The sequence below is a fragment of the Girardinichthys multiradiatus genome, chromosome 5, assembly GCF_021462225.1.
Source record: "Girardinichthys multiradiatus isolate DD_20200921_A chromosome 5, DD_fGirMul_XY1, whole genome shotgun sequence".
NCBI lineage: Eukaryota > Metazoa > Chordata > Actinopteri > Cyprinodontiformes > Goodeidae > Girardinichthys > Girardinichthys multiradiatus.
The window spans coordinates 41175179-41200049 of NC_061798.1; the positions used below are offsets into that span (position 1 = coordinate 41175179).

Consider the following 24871-nt stretch of genomic DNA (forward strand, 5'->3'; position numbering starts at 1 on the left):
AATACAGGTACACACACACATACACACGTGCATAGAGGAAACTAAACGCATTCGCAGTCAGTGTTGCTCTTGTAATGGATGCCAGGCCTGCGGCCAGACAAGGCTCTCTGGGGAGTGTCCTCGGGCTTCACAGCCCAAACCCACTGGCCGTCCCTGTCACCTCACTAACACTGCCAGCACAGCAGAGCCACAGACACACACTGCACAGATCAAAGGCGAATGTGTGTGTAGTTTGCAGAACTTGGCAGTGTCAGCAGAACCCCAGCCAGTCTTACACTACACTGGATACACAATGATGATGACTGATGAGTCCTCTCCGCTGTCTTTCCTTTCTCCTTTCTCCTCCATCTCTTCTTGTCACTCTCCTCCCTTTCTGCCCTCCCCCTTTGAGCCCCTCTCCTTTGCTCTTTTACATTTTTGCCCCCATTACTGCCTGGGCCTTCTTTTTCTTCTCTTCTCTCTCTTTTCTCCTTTCCTGTTGTCACTCACCCTGGCCTTTTATCTTTGCAGCTCCCTCTGCGCTCCTTCAGCACATCACTATTACTCTCTTTTAACAACTACCATCTCTCTTGCTTTCATTATTCTTCTCCCCGCAGTTCCAGAGCCCATACTCCTACTCCCCGCCGTTTCGCTTTGGGACGGTTCCCAACGGCAGCACTGAGCGCAACATTCGGAAGAACTACCCAGATATGCACCAGTACATGACTAAATACCACCAGACCGGCGTCGTGGATGCGCTGGTCACCCTCAAGACAGGGTAATGTAAAGTTGTCGAGCCAGCTCATGTCACGTTAGAATGCGCTACACCTGAGGGTGTGATTCTCAAACAGAACATATGTTTAAGAACATGTAAAAATGTGAGAAAAAAAAGTTCCACCCAGAGGAACCCAAACCTATGGCGCCCAGCTTTAACTTGTGCTAAAATGCTGCTGTAGCTTTGCTCAGTGTTTCTGTCCCTGACAGTAAAATGTTTGCAAGTGCTCATTATAGACTCTTGCTGCTGCAGAAAAAAGGGAAGCTGCCAAAACAGGGAAACTGTAATTTGCTATGGAGTACTTTTTGTTCTCCCTCTGTAACACATATTAATAGCAGAGCAGGTTTAGTGTTCAATGTTTCGTGGGCTTTGATCTTTAGGGTATTTTCTCAAAACATAATTTTAGTTTTGGCTTATGCATTAATTATTTTATTGATACGGCACAGCAAATGCAAAATGTTTGTTTCTAACATCTCACACATTAGGCTAAGTTACACAATGTGAAAACTCTGTAATGAATGTGTTCAGCCAAGTCATCAATATTTTAACAACCTCATAAGTGAAATTGTTGCAGGAGGAAATCTAAGCACTTTTGTTCAAGAGCACGAGACAAATAAAAGGCACGCTCTGCCCAAATTATACTTTATTATTTTTTTTTAAGTTGAGTATAATAAATTCATAAAATAGTCTAAATAATCTGTGCTACAATCAATAAAGCCTGAATTCATAAAAATGTAAGCCCTAAGATGAACAGTTAAAGTGTTTGAAATTCATGCAAAGATGCCCTAAGGATGTATTCATTCAATTATATGAAGCCATTTTTTAAAGACACTCAAAGTAAAGTTTGTTCGATTCGAGCCGTTCTTATTCTTTTAATTGGTTTAGCTCTTTCTCATCCAGCTCATTTTCTGACCTTTTAGCCTCTCATTTGGAAACATCTGGAGTGCCCTCTGCACCTGTTGGCACCTCTGGTACAGATGTTTACAAAGCCTTAAAATTTGTTTGCTTTTATTGCGGGAGCTTAATATCTTAATCTTAATAATACCTTAATCTTTTTTGTGGTACCCCCTCAGAATTTTTGCAAAATAAACGTAACTGAAGCATCTTTTATCTCTGTGTTGCTGTTTAGAGTTGATTCAGATTGTAGAAACTAAATCATTTGTAATTAGTAAATTCCTGTAAATTCTCAGGTTTAACAGACACTAATTTCTCTAAGACAGTCTCCAAAATAGAAAAGTCCAGAGAACAGTGAGATTTTTGTTAAATTTCATTAGTCAAAAAGTAATGGCTACTACAAAAACAGCTACTCACGTACACCTTGTGTAATTATTTTTGTGGCCATGTCACAGCTGCAGTATACTGCCAGTAGTCATTCTACAGTATCTTATTAATTTGTATTGCTTGTTTTTTCAATCTTATTGTGTAATTTTTATTTTTACTTTTGCACTAAAAGTGACTGCAACTTGTTTTGTTGTAGTTGTACAGTCACGACAAGCCATTCTTCAGCTCTAGCTGTGTACGCAGCAAAATTCTATATGTGGATAAGTACCTCATGCCTACTCTTAAGTACAGTGGATGATCTATTCAGCTGTTCATTGGAATCAGAATTATAGTTTTAAACCATGGGAACATCTAAAACTTGCAGAAACCTGGCCCTTGTGGATGGATTTTGGATACCACTGATGTAGAAAAATGGTGCAAAGAGAATTGGTCATAGATCTCTCTCCCTCTCTTGCCTCCAGCCTTTTAAAATGTTATGGAAGAAGCATTGTGTGAACACTGGAACACACTGGAAATGGTTCTTATTGCACTTATATTTAATTTCTATGAGAAATATCAGCTCAGAGAACAAGTAATATGGCTGGCCCTTTCATTGCAATCATTTTTAATGTACAGTTAGGACTGGAATGGGAGTTTTTTACAAGAAAAACCTGCAAAGTTTTACATAGTTACATTTTAAAGCTTAGAAATCAATGTTCATATGGGATAAAACGTAGTAATTTCAATTTCACAAGGTACTATTAGGTCTTAGAAGGACTCAGACATATGGGGTTTTTAGAGATATTGGCTGCTATTTGAACATTTGAACTGTGTGATTATTTCAACTCCTTCCTTCTCATAAAATACATTTCCAATGGTCTTTTGTCGTCACAGTGAGGGAGATGCTCCCTTACACGTGTTCCCTTCAGGGAAGCTGTTAACAAAATATCAGAAGCAAAATGTGCACATCATGGCTGCTGGACTTTCTCTACCCAAACAGCCCACTACTCCCACCGGCTACAAATCAAAATATCACAGGGTAATCAAACACTCAATCGGAACTTATGCTGTCAATGAGTTTGTTAGGACAAAGTCTTCTGAAAAGGATACGGAATATACCCAAAGTCTGCAAGGGCAGACAAGATTTTTCCATTGGATATTTTTTTTCTTATTCAAAAAAACTCTAATTTGCAGCGCTCAGACAAGAAACACTTAATCAAGCTGGTTTTACACCATTAAATTATAGAGAAAGCCCATAATAGTTCATCACTCACGAATATCAGTTGTACAGAGTGGTATGAGTTGCAAACAATTAATCATAATCACCAGCGTCCATAGATGTTATATGGTATCAAACAGCACTTTTTATGTGCTTGGGCACATATGGTGACAGTACTTTCAAAAAGTATTCATACCCCCACTTTTCCATAACTCTAAACCTTCGCACACGTTTAATTGTGCACTGTACTAATCTGTTGTTTTTTGGAAGGAATGGCAAGAACAAAATCATGGTTGAAATAGATAATTTTTTATTTTTATGACCGACCTGTTCATGACCTTGATAAACGTAACTGCAGTCAGGGCCAATCAAGCTTAATATTAGATGATTATAGTTATCTTTTAGGATTGGTGCATTTTTAGTCTCTATATGACATTTGAAATTAAATATTATATAGGGTTGATAAGACTTATTTGGTATTCTAATATTTTTATTTGAACCAGTGTCTTAAAATGTAAATATAGGGCAAATAAAAAAATGGTTTTGGTTTTATAGTTTTTAGAGCATTAGCAATGTGTTTATATCTGCAATATTTACCTAATATTTATATCTTCTCTCTAAAATGTTTATTGTATGTTTATAATGTCTTCAAGCCATAGGCGTTGGTTTTATACTGAATTTGGGCTGTTTTTTATCACAGAAAGCTGGACGCATTCATTTATGACGCTGCAGTCTTGAACTACATGGCAGGCAGAGATGACGGCTGTAAGCTTGTGACCATCGGCAGCGGTTACATCTTTGCGACCACAGGTTATGGGATCGCCCTACAGAAAGGATCGTATTGGAAACGTCTAGTCGATCTGGCCATACTTAGCATCATAGGGGACGGTAAGCTGTTTGGTCATGCGTTAGTCAGATTTGCAGGGTTTTGCAGGTCTTTAAAGTGAACAGTTTTCCTCTTTTTCCTCCCACCAAAAACAATCTCGTTCTCCATTCCCTTTTTAGAAAGCTATCAGGGGCTAGTCTTAACACACCATTTCATCATCATTACTTTGTGTGGTTTAGTGTGTGTGTGTGTGTGTGTGTGTGTGTGTGTGTGTGTGTAGGTGTGTGTGTGTGTGTGTGTGTGTGTGTGTGTGTGTGTGTGTGCCCACCATATCCTGTTATGTTTACTCCCCCAGATTGTCCTGAATAATAAGCCAGGAGATGGTGTGAATGGAAGAAAGAGAATGAGCCAGACAGAAATCAAACCACTAAAGCGCTTTGCTTTACAGCCGACCTTTTTATTCAGGGCAAACACCCTCATGGCTCTCCACGCACAAGGACCTTGATAATAATTCCTCCCATCTTTTATCACTCCATCACTATCAAATCTTACCCCCTGCTACAACTAGTGCTTTTTTAATCCATCTACTGTTCACGTCATGATCTTCCCTGTGAAAAACAGTAAAGGTAAGAAATTACGATACTGAAAACCAGAACACTGCAAAATAATTTTAAATGAGAAATATATATTTTTGATACTTAAAGACATTAAGTGTTTACAAAGGAAAATACAGATTTTAAAAAGCACACCCAACATAAAACGACTAAATCTCCTTTGTGTGTATTTAAGTCGATATCATCACCAGAAACACAAGAACCAAGCGGATTACCGAGCATTACCAAACAAGGGGGAGAGGAGTGACTTTTGAAACATTTCAGCAGAGATTCTGAAGCCTTCAAGTATCTTTTAAGATGCGATGGGTTCAGCCTTACGTGTTTGAGCTACAGTTTAAATCTATTAACCCCTATGTCCTGACAGGTGCAGCTTTGGATGATGAAGCTAAAGTAAATGGTTACACGTTCGGCTCTGAAGTTTTGCTGCTGCCGCACAGAATACAGGAAGATGCCTTTGAGGGAGGAAATTAATTGAAAACATGCAAATAAAAAACAAACAAACAAGAAAAATACAAGCGGAGGTACTCTGAAGAACTCTGATCAGGTGCTGTAATGCTGTATGTGATATCACAAGAGGCATGTGTATGTAGAAGCTTGTTTTTGGGTAGATGTTATGATGAATTGATAATTTACAATTATTCTGTAAAGCAAAAAGAAAAACTGATCATAACATGTTGTTCCATTGATGAGTGGGGGGATAGATAGTGGGGGATTTTAACATTCATGTTGACACTGAAAGTGATAGCCTAAATATGGCCTTTAATGCTATCTTAGACTCAATTGGCTTTCCTAAAAACATTAACAAACCTACCCACCTTTGTCTTCATTCTCTGGACCTTGTGCTGACATATGGCATTGAGTGTAAAGACATAACAATATTTTCTCATTACCCTGTCCTGTCTGACCATTTCTTAATAACCTTTGAGTTTAATTTAACCGAGTACTCCACACCTGAAAGAAAATGTCATTGTAGTAGATCATTATCAGACAATGCTGTGACAACCTTTAAAGAATCTGTTCCACTTTTAATTTCCTCAATATCACAGAAAAGCACTGTGGAGGGCAATAATTTTGTTTCTGTCCATTCACAAATTGATTCTCTTGTTTATAGTGTTACTTCATCATTGCATGGTGCATTAGACAATGCAGCCCCCTTGAAAAAGAAGGTAATTATTCACAGGAGGCTAGCTCCTTGGTTTAATTCAGAGCTGCTTACTTTAAAGCACAATGTTAGAAAACTGGAGAGAAAATGGCGCTCTACTCACCTAGAGGATTCCTACTTAATCTGGAAAAATAGCCTACGGTTGAATAAAAAGACACTTCGCCAAGCTAGAACAGCTTATTTCTCATCATTAATAGAAGAGAACAAGAATAATCCAAGGTTTCTCTTTAGTACAGTTGCTAAACTTACACGGAGTCATAGCTCTGTTGAGCCATCCATTCTCTTAGCTCTCAGCAGTCATGACTTTATGGGATTCTTTTTAAATATAATTTATTCTATTAAAAATAAAATCTTGGACATACTCCCAAAGATGATTACTTCATCCTCAGCAAGTGAGACAACATTGGAAATAACTGCGGAACCTGATTTGTGTTTGGACTGTTTTGATCCTGTGGAGCTTCCTGAGTTATCAGAAATATTAGCTTCATCTAAACCTTCAACCTGTATGTTAGACCCAATCCCAACCAAATTATTTTAAGGAAGTGTTCCCTCTGATTACCAGCCCCATTTTAGGTATGATTAACCTATCCTTTGTAAATCGATATGTACCACAAGCTTTTAAGGTAGCTGTAATTAAACCTTTACTTAAGAAACCTTCGCCTGATCGAGATGACTTGAAAAATTACAGACCTATATCCAATCTTCCATTCTTATCTAAAATTCTTGAGAAAATAGTTGCTAATCAAATGTGTGAGCATTTACACAGCAATGACCTGTTTGAAGAGTTTCAGGCTTCCGAGCTCATCATAGCACTGAAACAGCTCTGCAGAAAGTCACTAATGATATTCTTATGGCCTCAGATAATGGACTTGTGTCTGTACTGGTTTTGTTAGATCTCAGTGCTGCATTTGATACAGTCGATCATAATATTCCCTTAGAAAGGCTGGAATATGCTGTAGGGATCAGGGGAACAGTGCTAGATTGGTTTAAATCTTATTTGTCTGACAGACTCCAGTTTGTTCATGTAAATGATAAATCATCTTTAAACTCTAGGGTTAATTGTGGAGTACCACAGGGTTCAGTACCTGGGCCAAATCTCTTTACTCTATCTATGCTTCCAATAGCTAAAATTATCAGGCAGCATAGAATAAATTTTCACTGCTATGCTGATGATACTCAGCTTTACTTATCCATAAATCCTGATGAGCCCAACCAGTTAGATAGACTACAAGCATGTCTTGAAGACATAAAAACTTGGATGACTTAAAATTTTCTGCTTCTAAATTCAGACAAGACAGAAGTTGTCGTCTTTGGACCGGAGTCTTTAAAAAAGAAACTGCTTAGTCAATCACTTAACCTGGATGGCATTAAATGGACCTCCGATAATAAAGTAAAAATCCTTGGTGTTACTTTTGACCAGGACATGTCATTTAAATCCCATATTAAACAGGTTTCTAGGATTTCCTTCTTTCACCTCCGGAACATTGCCAAAATTAGAAATATCCTGTCCAGGAGTGACACTGAAAAACTAGTCCATGCATTTGTTACTTCAAGGCTGGACTATTGTAATTCGTTACTATCAGGATAACCACAAAATGCAGTTAAAAGCCTTCAGCTGATTCATGCTGCAGCAAGAGTTCTGATGAAAATTAAAAAGAGAGATCATATTTCTCCTATTTTAGCTTCCCTTCATTGGCTCCCTGTTAAATCCAGAATAGAATTTAAAATTCTCCTCCTCACATATAAAGCCCTTAATGATCTAGCTCCATCATACATCAGAGATCTGATTGTTCCATACGTTCCTAACAGGGCACTTCGTTCTCAGACTGCAGGTTTACTGGTGGTTCCTAGAGTCTCTAGAAGTAGAATGGGAGGCAGATCCTTTAGTTATCAGGCTCCTCTCCTGTGGAACCAGCTCCCAGTTTTAGTCCGTGAGGCAAACACCCTGTCTACTTTTAAGGCTAGGCTTAAAACTTTCCTTTTTGATAAAACTTATAGTTAGAGTGGCTTAGTTTATCAGGGAGGGAGCCTTCCTCCCTTCCTGTTGGATGGAGTAAGGGGGAGTCAGGTTTAGCCTAAACTGGCTCAGTTATGGTTGAGGTGCACACCCTCCATTTCTGCTACCTGTATGACCCCTTCTCTTTTCCATTGGTTATAATCAGTCAGACAGAGAGAGGTATCCCGATCCTTGTGGTTTTTAGTATAACAATGGCCATCAGTGGGCTCTGGATGGACAAACTTTATCAGTTTATCATTTTACTTAGTGTCTCTACACATGGCTCGTTCTGGAGTGGCCCGGCTCTGGCACACGGTGGTGTGGTTTGGTCTGGCCTTCCCGGCGGCCCCGCGCCATTCCGGACCCTTTGTGGGGTGCCTTGAGACGACATTGTTGTAAATAAGCGCTATATAAATAAATAAACTGAAACTATCTCTGTAGTTATGTAGCTATAGGCTTAGGCTGCTGAAGGACATAATGACCACTTTCACCCTCTTCACTACATTCTCACACTACTCTCCAATTTTGAATTATTTGCTGTTATTTCAGTTTTTAACTTTATGTTCTCTCTCTTTTCTCTTCCTACAAGCTACACATGGCCTGGCTCTGTGTCTACCTGTGACACCTTTCTGGAGAGGAGCATCGTCCAAGCTTCTGCTGGCAACAACTTAATGCTCACCTTCTACAGATGATTCCACATGGCCCAGTCTTTCACTGTTTAACCCTTTCTCTTTCCTAGATATAGCAATTGACTGAGCTTTTACTGTAACTAATTATATGTGCTCTCTTTCATACTCTATCCTTGAAAACTGGCTCAAAGTTTATCTGTTCTTTCTTTCTAGATGAAACGACTAAAGGAGCTACATCCACTAACATTTACTTTTCCTTCCCATAGAAAGGACTCCTGGATCAGTGCTTCTTTGTTCTCTTTGTGTCTCTGCTCTGTTCTCTCAAACCCCAAGTTGGTCGTGGCAGATGGCCGTTCACACTGAGCCTGGTTCTGCTGGAGGTTTCTTCCTGTTAAAAGGGAGTTTTACCTCTCCACTGTCGCAACATGCATGTTCAGTATGAGGGATTGCTGCAAAGTCAACGCCAGTGACTGTCCACTGTCTCTACATGCTCATCCAGGAGGAGTGAATGCTACAAATCTCTGACTCGATGCAATCTGTTGGGTTTCCTTAGATAGAAAAACTTTTTATCCAATTTGAATAAATAACTGAATCTGACTGCACTGTTCAATTGTTAGGATTAATTGGAATGTATGTACCTGACTTTTGTGAAGTGCCTTGAGACAACATGTGTTGTGAATTGGCGCTATATAAATAAACTGAATTGAACTGAATTGAAATGAGAAACTCTATAGAAAGTGAACTTAGTAGATTTCATGGAAAATCTACTACGGTTGCTTTAATGTACTAATTTTAAATAAAAACTGAATGCAAACAGCAGAAATTCAATTTCATGCTTTGTCCATGTTCTCCTGTCATATTTGAGAATATACATATGTTTTCAACACAGATTCCACCAAACATTATGAACTGGAAAAATAAACTCTGCATACATTCTGCTATACTTAAAGTATTTCCTCAAACAGCTGTAAAACGTGAGGTTTGAGTTGTCACTAATGTTGTCCCTGGTCTGAGCCGCTCCTACCTCGTGAAACATTATTAATATTATCATATAAATTAGGTAAATGACAAACGACACAAACATAAGATGTTAAATTTTTTTTAAATTCTTATAGTAGTTGGTTTCTTTATGCTGTTCTTAACGATTGTTAAGAAACATAAAACAAGATTGAACCATTTATTCAAAAGATCTGACTAAAGCACACAGCTGAATAGTTGTCAGGAACAAAAAAACAGTACAAATTGTGCTTTACTAAAATTATAATGCTGTGATTATAGAACATTGTGTGAGACCTTGTGGTGTCATCAATAATGACAACAGTTGAATCTCAGAAGAATAATTTTTTTATATATAATAAAAGTTGTTTTGTAAAGTATTATTCTGACAAAATGAACAAACAAATCTTTCTTATTATTTTGACAGTAAAACGGTAGCTTTTAAGTGAGTGTGCTTTGTTGGTTTACTTCTAAAATATGCTGTTAAACTGACATCATAAAATTTTATTGATAGATTTTCATCAAATGGATGTTATGATAGAAATTAGTAAGTTATTTAACACTTCTTACTTTTGTGAACCATTTATTGGAAAAAATAAGACTTAAAAAGCAAAATATGGAAAAACTAAATTATTTTGAGGGTATTTATTTCTTTACCTCTAATGTTTCCTTCCTTCATCCTCTTTGCTTTCATTATAGAGCATCCTCTTTTATTAGAGCATCCTTTCCTTCTACTTATACCCTGATTCTTTTATCCCTTCTTTAGTTCTTGTTCCATCTCTTTCTTGCTTCCGTTTCGTTTTAAGACACGTTGTTTTTCTACTTTTCCAACAGGTGAGATGGAGGAGCTGGAAGCGCAGTGGCTGACAGGGATCTGCCATAATGAAAAGAACGAGGTGATGTCCAGTCAGCTGGATGTGGACAACATGGCAGGGGTCTTCTATATGCTGGCTACAGCCATGGGCCTCTCCATCCTTACCTTCATCTCGGAGCACCTTTTCTACTGGAGGCTGAGATACTGCTTCACCGGTGTCTGCTCTGGCAGGCCGGGCATGCTCTTCACTATCAGCAGGGTGAGAGAAAATGACACACTTATAATAACACATTTCCCACTGCTTAAGCCTTTTCTCCAGAAGTTAACTTGAATGTGACAGCTTTGGATTCGGTTTTGATTTGTGGTGGACTGGTGGTCACCACCGCTGTTGCTGTTTGAATTTGTGGCTGTGAAAACCATTTATTTGCCAAACTGCCCATCTCTGTATGTGTGCATGTGTGAGGTCAAGAGGGGAATAATTTTATTACAGTCCAGCTGAGGCCCAAATGAATTTGCTGCACTGACTTCACTGCAGTGAAGAGAAACCAAACTGCCCCTGTTGCCATTAGAACGTACGTAATTCTTTGTGGTCAAGATTCAAAAAGAGGTTGGAAACACCCCTCAGGGATTTTGGTCCAAAGTGACATGGTAACATTATGCGGTTCATTATGCATCCACAATGCAAATCTTGTGTTTTACTTCATCCCGAAGGTGCTCTATTGTATTGAGATCTGGTAAACTTATCGTCATGTTCAAAGAACCAGTATGAGATAATTTGAGCTTTGTGACATGGTCCAGAATCCTCCTGGAGATGCTTTACATTGTACGTTGTATGTCCATCCGTTTATCTGGTCAGCAAAAGTAATCAGGTAGGCCGTGCTGTTTAAATATTGCTCAGCTGGGACTTTAGGGCCCAAAATGTGCCCAGAAAATATCCTTCCCTGCACCATTGCACCTCCATTCTCAGACTGAACCATTTATTCAAGGCAAGATGGATGCATGCTTTTATGGTTACACCAAATTCTGACACTGCCATTTGAATGTCGTAGCTGAAATTGAGACTTACCAGACCAGGCAACGATTTTCCAAACTTTTACTGTTCAATTTGGGTGAGCATGTTCAAATTGTAGCAATAGTTTCCTTTTTCTTAGGTGACAGGAGTGCAACTTGGTGTTGTTTCCTGTTGCTGTAGCCCATCTGCTTGAAGGTTTAACCTGTTGATCATTCAGAGATGGTATCTTGATTATAACAAGTGGTTATTCGAGCTACTGTCTTTCTGCCATGAGCTTTGGCTGTGTGTGGAAATCTCGGCCGATCTACAGTTTCTGAAATGCTCAGACCAGCCTGTCTGTCACCAACCAACATGCCACGTTTACAGTCACTTAAATCGCCTTTTGTTTTTCATTCTGATGCTTGGTTTAAACTAAAAATGCGAAATGCTTTTGGTTGCTGCCATGTAATTGGATGAATTGCTTTTAGTGTTCATACCAACTGGGAGTAAGTATATATTTTAAAACAAGCAGGGACAAAATATTTTCTTTCATACAAAATCTTTCTTTTCACATAGTTTTTTCAGACCTGAAAAATACTTTTTCTTACTCAAATTTCAGACTTTTCCAGATCTCTGCAGAAGGCTGATTTTCTTTGTGTTCTCACACACAAACACACTGAAAAGTAGATCTCACAGGTTAAAAATGGGTACACGTATGCAAATCCAATAAGCTGATGTGACCATAGATGGACTGGTTGAGGCGAACGTAAACAAACTTAAATGTACACACAAAACACAAATGGACGCACTGAGAGCAACCATATTTACATTATTCATATTTGATGCCTCTGTCTCAGGCAGGGCTTTTATTCCGGACGAGCAGCATTTCACACATTGTCTTACCAAAAAAGTGTGCGATATGTCTTCGAGTGTGTCTGTTGCTCAGCGTGCACATGCTGCTTGAGCAGCAGTGCTGGAGGTTAAGTGACTGTAGGACGAACATCTCCTTGCACTCAGAGGCCCCCTCCAGTGACATCATCCCCTAAATTTAATTTTCGAGCACCTCTGAAAGCAATTCATCTAAGAAAGTGGTGATTATCTCTCTTAGCCACGTTACAAAGCAAAATGATGTTAAGGTTAGCAGCAAAGCCACTTAAGAGACGAAGTAGGGGTCTCAATTATTTCTCTTTGCAAGGAAATTAGTCTTGTGCATGTTAAAACATTTTTTGGAAGAAGTCGCTGGTTTGTGAAACAACTTTACTTTTCAATTATCTCTCTTATATCTTTCGGCCTCTGCCACTCATTTCCTCACCTTCCTTCTTCTCTTTAATTTCCTGTCCTGTGCTCCCCTCAGGGTATATGGAGCTGTATCCACGGCGTTCACATTGACATGAAGAAGAAGGCACCCGAGCTGGACTTCAGTCCTCAAGCCAATATGCTGCACTTGCTCAGATCTGCCAAGTCCATTGCCATGTCATCACCCAAACGCAACACAGTCCTCGTTCAACCCAGCATCCTAGACATGATGTCGGGGAAAGGTATCGCACTACTTTTACATGCAGTGTCTTGTATAGCACTCAGGTTTTCGCATTTTGTCACATTACAACCCCAAACCTCAATGCCTTTTATTAGAATTAATGTGATAGACCAACACAAGGTTAGGTCTGAACTCTGGGCCATTCTGCTACATATGCATTAATCTAAAGCGCTCCATTGTAGCTCTGGGGGAATGTTTATGGTGGTTATCCTTCTTGCACATTTCTTTGAACCTGAGTATACTATTTTTAATAACTGTACAGTATTTTTCCCTTACGGTACAGTCTCTTATTTCATATTTTTTAACATTTATTTCACCTTAGTGTTCTGTTTGTTTCAATTCTCTGTCACTTTGCTGCTATTACACCTGAATTTTCTCACTGTGGGACAATAAAAAATATCTTTATTCCATTCTATTCTATTGTCCAGCTGGAAGGTGAATCTCTGCCCAATTTCAAGTCTACCTCTATTATCTTCCCATCAACTTTGAACAGTTTCCCTCTCCCTGTTGAAGAAAAGCATTCCCACAGTATGATGCTTCCTTCTACCATCATGTTCCACCATGGGGGTGTTGTGTTCAGATTAATGCTGAAGCATTAGCGCTACATCACACATAAAGTTTTGCATGTACTTAAAGAACATTAAATTCTGCTCCTATGTGAGCAGAGCTTTTTATTCCACATGCTTGCTGTGTTCCTTACATGGCTTGGAGCAACTTCTTATGGCAATCGTTCAACAATGGCTTTCTGCCACTCTTCCATAAAATGGCTTGTAAAGTGTACAACAAACTGTTGCCATGTCAAGAGATTCTGCCACCTGGGCTGTGGATCTCAGCATCTTCTGCAAAGTTACCTCTTGGTTGCTTTCCTGATTAATGTTCTGCTTGCCTGTTCTGTCTGTTTATGTGGACCTCCAAGTCTTGATTTCCTTGTATCTGCATCATACACTGTCCATTAGAGGAACATTGTATTGAATTTAGAAGTTCAAGGTTTTATATAATGTTATATAGCTGATGCTACTTTAACTTACCTTCCCAACCTTTAGGATGTTCCCGTTCTTCGTGACACTGTTTCTTCACTCATGTTCTCTAACAAATCTCTTAGGCCTTTATAGAACAGCTGGATTTTATAATGAGACTAAATTGCTCTAGTAATTGGTTGCACTGGATTTATATAGAGGTGTCAGAGGTATTACCACACACACTTTGGGATTTTTATTTATTTAAAATTTTTTATGTGTTATTTTACTTTCACTTTACGATTATGCAATACTTTGTGTTGGTCTGTCACATAAAATTCTAACAAAACAACTAAGTTAGTGGCTGTAAGAAGACCAAAGTTTAAAAAGCTCAAGATAAATAAAGGCTTTTACAAGTCACTGCAAAATAAATTATTTATGTTCACTCATATTGTTCACACCAAATGAGTTCATTTTGATATAGTATGAGCTTAGCACATATAAAGGTGACACCCTTCTCTTTGTGTTGGTGTCCACACTGTAATCAGATCAGGCACACCTCATTATTTTAAAGCAATAGATGGTACACTCTGCTTGCCAAGGTAATAGAGAATGTATTGGCTAACTGGTGAAGCATTCAAGCAAACATCCAACTGTTGTATCTGCTTGCTGAGGAGAAGGTCTTCTTGTCTCCTAGGTAACTCACTCCACACTCTGCCTCAGAAGGGTCCTGGTCTCTATAGCAACGCTGCTGGTCCACAGGCTTTCCTGTCATTGTCTGGGCGACATAAAAACCACCTCAACAATGCTGCACCGTTTCCTGGGCAACAAACCCCCCCCCCTCTCCAGACCAGCCCAAACAAGCCCCAGTTGTCAATCACCAACGACAACGGCAAGAACCGCCTGGCCGGCCCTGCCATTGCCACATCTAAGCCGCGGGCCCTATGGAAGAAAAGTGTGGAAACGCTGAAGACTCAGCCAAGTGTCGTGTCTCCAGGAGGCCCGAGCCCCACCCCAGGTTCAGGAAGCGGACCTCTGCAGATGAAGAGCCAGCGCTACCTGCCAGAAGAGCCGCAACACTCAGACATGTCAGAGTGTTCCAGTAGGCCGCCATCGCACAAAGATTCAGACTCCATGGCCGCGAGGGGTGGATTTAAGCCAATCAATCAGCTGAGGAAGAGGGGCGGAGGTGGAGGAGGAGGCGGTGGAGGATCCAAGATCTACTCCATTGACTCTGACCAGGCCAGCCTCCAATCTGCTCCTCCGTACCAGAGAGACAGCCAGGGGGGAAGTGATGATCACAGTTACCCCCCTGACCTCTTTCCACCTGACAGCACTTACCCACACTCACACCAGTCAGAGACACCCATTATGCAGCTGAGCGCCAGCCTCCTGCACCACAGTCACAGCGCCGAGGCTGACCTGAACTCCCTGAAGGACAAGAAATACAGCACCTACACACATAGCAGGTAGGGTGTTCTGCTAAAACTAAACTAAATATGATTCATAGGCTTGTATTGTCTCTTGTATAATCAGTACTTGTTTCTCTCTATCCAGTGTAAAGGACAAATCAGCCGGTTCATTTGAAGCTCCAGGTTCAGGTTCGACGGCCCAAGGCCAAGGCTCCAGGCCAGGTCACTGTCGAACCTGCCTGACCAAGCTTAGCAGTTACTCTGGCCTCTACACTGTTCGCTCCCCGCAAGCCCGCTGCGATGCTTGTGCCCACCTGGGAAACCTATATGACATCAGTGAAGATCACCTGCACTCGCACTACACCCACAGTCACCCACACAGTGGTGACATGTTTACTCACTACCTTCCCCAGACCGAGTTGGACCTGGTGGGCGAAGGGGATGGGCTTGTCAGCCACTTTGAGCCCACCCCGTCTTCGCCGTCTCCTCTGCCCAGCTCCCCATCTGCACAGCACCTCCAGCTGAGTCGTCAGCACTCCTACGAGAACGTGCTTCCAGACGGCATTCCCGAGCGGCAGTCACAGCCTCACCACCACATGCGAGGACTCAGCCTGCCTGACAGGGATCGGGACAGGGAGCTGATCCTGGATGACGAGGCCTATGCCAATGTTCTCACAATGCGTTCTGACCGGCCATACAGCAGCCGCAGCCCGCCGTCTCCATCCCCATCTCACCACCACAGCCTGGACATCCCGATGCCTATGCCGCGGCGCTCCAAGAGCCTCCTGCCGGATCGCCCATCACACAACCCCTTCTTGCATTCAGCCCCTGGCACAGCACAACGAGACTCCGCCTCCCAGGCTGTCACGCGCATGCCACAGAAAACTTCCTCCCATGAGCTCTATAAGCAGAGGATGCAGCTGTCGCTCACTCTCGGCAACCACGGCAGCCATCATGTCAACCACCATGGTGGCCATGTCGACCAACAGGTGTTTTACCCTCAGCAAGAGCCTCCTATGGTGGCCTACATGGTCCCACCTGCTGCCTCGCAGCCAATGAGCTACGTGACAGCACCGCGAGCCTCGAGCGCAGGCGGCAACCGGCCCCGACTGTACCGCCGCATGCCCAGCATCGAATCTGATGTCTGAGAGTCACAAATAATGCACTTTTACTCTCACCCAACACACACGAACACACAAGCATGCAGGGAGAAACTGTGTGTGACTGGACCCGGCAGCTCTGATTCTAAGCACATATGAAGATACAGACACACACACACACACACACACAAACACACTCACAGAGGAAAGACTGCGAGCTCAGCAGTGGACCAAAGGGGTTAACAGTGATATAGAGTAAATACATTTCTTTATTAAGCCCTCTGCAGGGCAGCAAAGGGGCCACAGGGACACCTGGAGGCAAAGTTGCAAAATCAGTAGTGTGTGTGTGTGTCAGTGTGCGTGTACTTGCCTGAAGATATGGGCAGCGGGGCACAAACTGACAATACTTTTAACTAGATAGATGGGACTCCTTGTGGGATAAACAGGACACAGATCACAGAATCCAGTGCCAACAGTGGGATCTCACAAAAAAATTAACAAAGAGTTAGGAAGACGAGTGAACCCATCCCACCCTCCCTGAGATAAAGGGGTCACAGAGGGTCTCTTTTTTCCTGAGATTACACACAAACACACACATGTACACGTGTATCACCCCAACAGATCCCACCTTTCTACCTGTCCACCTTTCTTCTCCAGGACTCTCCTGTTGCACTATGATTTCTTCTCCGGTCAACCTGTTTGTTGTCTGAGCCTCCAAACTGCACTGCTTAAAGAGTAGTCCACTACACAGAAGTAATCCTTGACTTGAATCAAAAGTACTATCTATGTAAAAGACTGGAAGGCAGGCAGGTTGTCGGAAGACACAGGTCTGAGAATAAAGCTACTGCCTGCAGATGTACAAACGCTTGAACACACACACAAAGTAAAAACAAAGACAGATTCTGCATCTGTTTTTTAAGGGAGAGTTAAAACTTACATACTGTTTGTTATTGTTGATGTCAGTTAATTGAAAATTCTAAAAAGTGGACCAAATGCGGCCACCAGAAAAAAAAGCCTCTCGGGATGAGAGTGTGTGTTCCTGGGTTTCTAGATCTAACAAAGTGCAGTATCCTTGCTTCCTCTCTTAGCTAGCCTTCAGGTCTTACTGCATGCTTCCTACTGCCCTGTGTTACACTTAAACTCCTTATACAGGGTCATATATGCACACGCACTCACACCTGCACAAACACAAGGTACATGCACATTATGACACACATGCACATGTGCATATTTGCAATAGTTTAGGATAGTAGAATAGAGTGGATGTGTGAGTGTGTGAAGCTATGAGATAGCTTCTCTTTGTGCACTTTGTAGATTTTATACCCCCGCCACCCACACAGATGTTTGACCAAAAACACTTTTGTACTGAAAAATATGAATATTCTCAGTCACTCGCTGGATAGATGTTTTCTTTTTCCTCTTATTTCTCTTACGCGTTGGGTTTTAGGGCACCATGAAGGGCCAAGCTCTTCTAGGATCAAACGTTTTTTTAGCATTAGACAAAGGGTTACCGCATCATGCATACAGTATACATGACACAAACACTTTACCTGTGTTTGCTTTTACAGAGCTCATCCCTCCAATGAGCCTTTTTCTGCTTTCCTCATCAGATGGTTTCCGTTTATTTTCTCTATTGCTTCTTATAGCTCTTCCCCTGCTTCCTGCTGTAGAGTAGATAAAGTATCAAAAGAGTAAAGTTCAGTCTTGGTGTTTAAAGAAATCTTCCACTTTTGCTGGAAATCACTTCATATCAGTAGTTGTGAAAACTCATCGGATTCAGCACTGTTTCTCTTGGGATGCGGTGTCCTTTTCTATGTAAAACAAAAGGACTTGCAGACTTTTTGAAATGTTTTTATGGTGAATTTTTGGTCAGAGTGCGACATCGGGTGCTGGTTTTTCCTCATCGAAGTTATCGTCAGAGTAGCTGGTACAGCACTCGAGTGCCCCTCTGCTGGTGAGAGCACCGTGTTGCGTTTCAGTCCAGAGAGGCACGTGGAAAAGGCAGAGTTTGCAAAGTGACTTGTTTCAGAAGCACGCGTGCACACAAGCACACACTCTACAGGCCGGCAATGTTCGTATGAGTGTTTTAGAAATCCATAACCTACTGAACAAGGGCATTGATTTTTCATCACAAGGATTTTGATGGAAACAGGACTTGATATTCCATTAGCTGAGTGTCTGTCTCTATTCTCTTTTTTGCTATTCTCATTTCTCTCTCACACAAACAAACACATTCACTTATATACAGTACATAAGCGGCAAAAAGAAAGCAGGACAGTTTTTTTTAAAAAAGAGAAAAGAAAATGCACCTTTCAATGGTGAGTGCTGCCCCTATTTTGGTAATCTTAACAGATTTCTTGTGTAAGTTATATGCACAATATCAGGTTGCAATATTATACTTCTGTACAGATATTTTTTTGGTTTGTTTTAAATGTTAGAAAATTATTTCATTTGTTTGATTTGAACTCATTTCAAATGCAACGTGGCTTTTTAAATTCTGCTTTAAAAAAATGAAAAGCATGTTTTAGATACTTATGTCATTTTATTCCCCCCTCCCCTCCTTCCTCTGAAGTGTTATAGGCTGGGAACTCACTGTACAGTCGTTACAAATGGGTTAACACACTGGTTAACCATTTGGGTCGGCTAACAAGTTAACCAACTACACATAGCTGAATCATATTCGATGACTGTTCAGCCTGTGTGGTTTAAACAAATCCCCGTCCCGCCCACTGTGTTCTCCTCCACCACGAGTCTGTGCTTTTCCACCTTTGAGTGTGAGAGTATTTCTCTGTGTGTTTGTGTGTTTCACATTGTGAAGGCATTTGTACAAAACAGAGGATGTGTGTATTAGAGGTTTCTTGGGGTGTGTGTATGTGTGCGTGTACGTGTGCTTTTGGTATACTCTTTTTTTCATCCTACACACAACATTTGACCTGGCTATTATTATTCATGCAACACAAATAGAGAAATAAACATGCAAATGCACACACACACACACATACAGACATGGCATACAGACTGTCACGTTAAAGTGAGTATGTAGGATTAGTTTTGTATATCCAGCGCCACACATTTTTTCTTTACTTTTTTCTTTTATTCAATTTTTTTATTTTGATTTGGTTACTGCATGACATGCTTGTGTTTTTAGTGGTACCTATTTTGCTGCAACATATGGTTTTCCCTAAGTTTGGACCCTCAGGGCTACACACACCAACGCGAGCCCTTCCACCCTGACTATACCGACACACCTTTCAGTTTCAGAGTCCCACAAGTTGTGTTTTCTGCTTGGGTTGTGAGCAACATTGCACTTGGCTGACTTTGGCTCAACGTAAGCCACCACAAGAAATCCTTTTTATGTATTTCAGACTCAACTGAGATCTTAGTTTCAAAGTCATTCCTCCAGTTCTGGGTTAAAGGAGTGTGTTGGTGTGTAGTCCTGTGAGTCGCTGCTGTGTTTCAAACCTGTGTATAAGTTCAGGGGTTTCAAAGTTACTAGTTGTGTTGTAAATACTACCTTATCACTCAGTACCTCTGTACAATCTGTAAATAAGTAAAGGTTACATTTTTCTACTTGTTTGAGTCTTGTTGATTATCTATCTATCTATCTATCTATCTATCTATCTATCTATCTATCTATCTATCTATCTATCTATCTATCTATCTATCTATCTATCTATCTATCTATCTATCTATCCTAGCATCAATAAAATTTAAACATGCTAATAAATTGAAACTGTTTAGCTAGCTAGCTAGCTCGCTAAACCACATTTTCCTTAGTCACCATACTTTCTAAATAGGTTGCTAAATTAAGTATTTATTGTAATATCTTTTTACTTGCTAAAATCTTTGAGCTAGATAACTTGCAAATTAGGTTTTTTCTGTCATCCCAGCTATTGTGCAAAAGAGGCTTTTTAATGATCACGGTTGCTAATTTATATTTTTTTAGCAATTTTGGCCACTAATTCGTTTTGTTCAGTTCAATTCATCCTTATTGTTCATTAAGTTGAAATTATCTTCATCGTATTTATCTTAATAACTTTTAACCTATCTTTCCAGCTAGAGTGTTTCATACATTTTTGGCTATTTTGCTTGTCAAATAACTTGCTAAATATCCTTTAAGCTATCTTGCTAGGTATCTAGCTTTTTTAATTTTTTTAATGTCATATTGGGAAAACACCTCATACCAAATAGAATCACTGATTTAAATAAACTTTAAAAGGATGTCAAGTTATTCTAAAACTTGGCAACACAAAAGGGTTTGTTAATTTATTTGTAAACACTTCTGATAGCATGCCATAAGGCTTGGAGCCTATCTCTCAATATACAGTACAGAGCCTAGGAGGCATGATCCTTCAGTTGTTTATCGACAGTATACCAAGTGTTGGTCTTAAACATTTTATGTCTGTTAAATAGTGATGTCTTTGGGAATGATCATAGTTTCAACAAAAGAAACAGATAATGTAGGTGACAGGCTCATAGAAAAGCACATCCAAATTAAAATAAAACTGTTTATTTGCTGTGTTGTATGTTATCAGTACCCACAATGTTGTCCCTTGAGTTTGAGCCTTTTAATGCCTGCATGAATCATAGGTTAATGCCCAATGGTTAACAACAAACAGCAAAGACATGTCTCTGAAAATGGTCAAGGATCACATTCGAAATTTGTGAAAAATGTCAAACGTCCAAACAAAAACTTTGGAAGATGTTCAAAAGGACAAAAGAACTGCTACTCAAGAACGTTTTAATACAGGCAGGCAGGTTGTGTATTTAAGGTTGTGCATTTAGTTTTACACAAAACTTTGGCTTCTTGGATGCTCAATAAAAATAAATAAGGGACGACCCAAGACTTTTGCTCAGTACTACATGGCTCTCTTTCCATCTCTACAGTAATTGTTCAGAGACGAGAGCTTTTTGGGAATCTGCTCTACAAGGGCTCTCTCTGCGCCTCTCTCCGTCATCTTTCATAATGCTGCCTGTGTTTGTGCACACGATACGTGTATACGCGTGTGTGTTTAGATCAGTGTTCTGGTAAAAAAGCTTTATTTTTATATTTTTGTCTCCCTCAGGAGACGGACGCTCTAATCTGGGCTGAAGTGGGATGGGAGAGAGGAGCAGAGAGTCGCACATAGACACCCACTTTTATGCATGATGCAAAAAAATCTGCGCACACTGAGGCTGGAGGATCTGTTACAAGCCATAGACCCGCTGCAGCCAGAAGGGAAGGAGGAGAGAGGAGAACAAAGATATGAGGACCACATTGACACTTTTTGTTTCACATAAAATGGAAACCTACCTTGAACGTACCACAGAGTGTCCACACTGGGCTGTACCAGTATGTGGTTATGTGTACAAGTGTATAGGTGTGCATGTTGCTTCCTCAGAGACAAGGCGTAAGGACCACAGCGGCCTAATTCTTTCTGACGTGATCCATCTGCTCGTATCTAATGGACAGAGTAACAACACACACTTCGACACAAGCCTTTACCTCTTATTTAATTAATAGAATTGAGCTGCCCCACATGTCGAGCTGTAATGCAATTACCATTACACATTGGAGAAGAATACATGTACCCCCTCAGGAACTTACAACACATAACATACTCATAAACACAGCCGCCTATTCCCACAGATAGGTCGACTTAATTCCATGGATGCACACACAAATAGACGTGAACATGCAATCAGGCGCTTGACCACATACAGCCATACTCTAGGGGTGTGAGATGAAGCAGATAAATGAAGATAATTAATTTCCTGGATCAAGAGTGTCTCCATCTGAGCAACCCTGCAGCTCAAGAGGAGTCAGAAGGAAAACAAGACAAGTAAGTTGGAGAGAAGTGGATGATGGAGGACAGAGAGGGTGATAGCACTGGCTTTGACAGGCTAGCTGTAGGCTGTTGGCTCTTCCCAGGACTCCAAACATCCTCATTAACTAGAAGCCAGCCTACACACTTAACACGTGTGCTTCTGCGTATGTGTGTGCAGTCTTGTATTGCTAAACTGCTGTGATTGTCTGTGTGCCTATGCTGGAGATGGCTTGAAAAAGAGGGAGAGATATATAGCAGCGTGGCAGCCTACACACCAAATAAACCTATGAAAATTCATAAGGACCTGGCAACGCCTACTCACAAATACTAAAAATACTGGAGTGAGTTGAGCCTAGTCATAGGAGAGGAAAGGGGAGGAAGAAGAGAGAGGAGATGAATAGAGAGAAATGAGAGAGCAGTAGCAGAGGAGTACGGAGAGAAGACGAGATAGGTGTAACATGAACCAGGGCAGAACAGAGTCGAAAGAGAGTAGAAATAATAGTTACAGCAACTGTATCCAAGTTGGAACATCTATTCTCAGCCTCCAGCGGCCAGCAACCACTTTGTGTGAGAGTGAGTGAGTGTGTTTCAGTGTGAAAATGCTTTCCCATTTATTCCTTTTATGTTTTTGAGTTTGAGGATAAGCAGAGAAAATGTTGCAGTTTTTTCTCGTCTTCTCAGCTCAGTGCGTGCGGGGTGGTGGTGCCCAATCACACTGATTTTAATGAGTATTGACAGCAATTTACTGTCAAAACCATCTAGAGAAAGGAGGCTGGGACAGACAGTCACTTTTGATTCTGATTCAGCCTTTAGAGCTAATATAAAGTGAAGAAGACTTTTGTCAACGGCGTCGAAGTAGCTCCTTTCACTGGTGAGATGGTGGACTTTTTGCAGGCTTTGGTAGATGTTGACAGCTGATGTTTGATTGACAGTGCAGCTGCATATACACAGTATCTTTCTGGTGTAGCTTTCAATATCTGTCTGTTTACAGCACCACTCCATCTCTGAAACTGTCAGGTGTGCAATGGTCATCTTACGATGAACCATTTAGAACAAGAAAAATAACTGTTTTAGAAGCTGTTTATCATATCATCAACAATTTATCTAAAACACGTATATAGCACTGTACAGAGTTCCCATGCATTTTTCATTTAAAACGTACCTAATTTTTCCAGTGAAGTTTACTGTGTCCTCACATGAGAGGAAAAGTTCACATCCATTTGTAGCAGATATTTCTGCTGTATTCAGGTTTTAAATATAAACTTTCAAAAACAGCCAAACTACAAAGAAAAAACACAAAAATGGATGGATGGATGGATGGATGGATGGATGGATGGATGGATGGATGGATGGATGGATGGATGGATTTGTCTGTGTTGAGCCAGTCTGTTGAATAAATCTTAAACTTAAGAGCAACCTTTTAACGCTTTGTAAGTTATTAAAAATACCAACAAGCTCAGTTTACAGTGAATAAAATAGCATTTTAGCTGCAACAAGGTTATTCAACAAGTAACTTGCTGAAAACTTGGCATAGTTCATCCTCTAGAGGATGTTCCTTCTCTTAGTTCTATTGTCAGGTCTTGTTTTTTTGGGGTGGAGGATTTTAGAGTCATGACATGATCAATTATTCTCCTCCATTTCTCTGCTGTAAAGCTGACACTTCTTTTGTCCTCCCCTTTTCCAATTTCCTTATTTTATCATGGTTATCTGTAAGGACTGGATCAAGCCCATTGTTGATCAAGACCACTTTAAGATATCAGATGTTAGCAGCAACAGTAGAAACAGATTATTTGGGTCTTTAAAAGCTCTCTAGAGACTGAATTTGCTCTACATAGATACACTCAGATTGCAGCTCTTATGAGTTAAATTCTTTTGCAGTTTCTAAGCATTTTTGCAGCATTCTTTTCAGTTCTGGCAGATGGAGTTCCTACGGCAGACAAGTGTAGGGATTACCCTATCAAGCACTTTGCAGGCATCACCTCACTTCTGTCCCTTTGGTTGTAAATCTTAAATTGTAGGTTACTTTCCAAATGATTTCTTAAAAATACACCCAGAGGACAGAGAGGTTGGCTGGCGGAGTTTGAAGCCAGCCTTCTTCTTGCCGTTCTTTTCTCCTTTCTTTCTCTTCCATCCTGTATTGTCTTTTTTCTAAAATGACTCTGTGTCATTTTAGAACATCTTTTCTGCACTTGGAATGTCAACAGAGGCCCCATAGATGTTAATCCATCATTATAAATTAAATCAAAACTAACAACCCCATCACACTTTTGTTAATCTGTCTTTTTCTTCAGTGGCACAGGCATATACACAGATTTAGATAAGCCATCCAGAATCGAATTTCTATCTATGTAATACAGCTGCAACGAGATGTCCAATTAAGCCAGGCTGCAACCAAATTTTTGGACATCTGAAGCATGATTGTGGAACTCTAAAAATACCATTTATACTGCACATTTGCCCCATTGCAACAAAAGTTATTCTAGTGCTGCTCAAATGTTGCAGAAATAACCACATGATTTTACTTCCTGTCATGCTCCGCCAGGCAGACGTCTCGAGCTTTGTGACATGGTGCATTCATTGTGTTCATAAAGAGATAGGGATGGTCGGCAACACCATTCACGTAGGCTGCTGCATTTAAATTGTGCTCACTTGGTACTAAGGAGCTCAAAGTGTGCCAGGAAAATATCCTCCACAATATTACACTACTACTACCAGACTGGACAGTTGATACAAGGCAGGATGAAGTCATGCTTTCATGTTGCTTAGACCAAATTCTGACCCTATCACATGAAGGTAGG

The 24871-nt window shown here is 40.6% G+C and overlaps 1 protein-coding gene across 1 annotated transcript in view; it reads left to right on the forward strand.

Annotated features, from left to right (window-relative positions):
- grin2ab (glutamate receptor, ionotropic, N-methyl D-aspartate 2A, b) overlaps positions 1-19839 on the forward strand; it is a 208682-nt gene extending 188843 nt beyond the window's left edge. Inside the window, exons 15-20 of the mRNA XM_047366647.1 lie at positions 597-757; positions 3934-4121; positions 10291-10529; positions 12616-12799; positions 14452-15223; positions 15312-19839. Of these exons, the coding sequence (XP_047222603.1) occupies positions 597-757; positions 3934-4121; positions 10291-10529; positions 12616-12799; positions 14452-15223; positions 15312-16314 (2547 nt within the window). The 3' untranslated portion in view covers positions 16315-19839. The remainder of the gene's footprint in view (positions 1-596; positions 758-3933; positions 4122-10290; positions 10530-12615; positions 12800-14451; positions 15224-15311) is intronic.
- The last annotated feature ends 5032 nt before the right edge of the window (positions 19840-24871 follow it).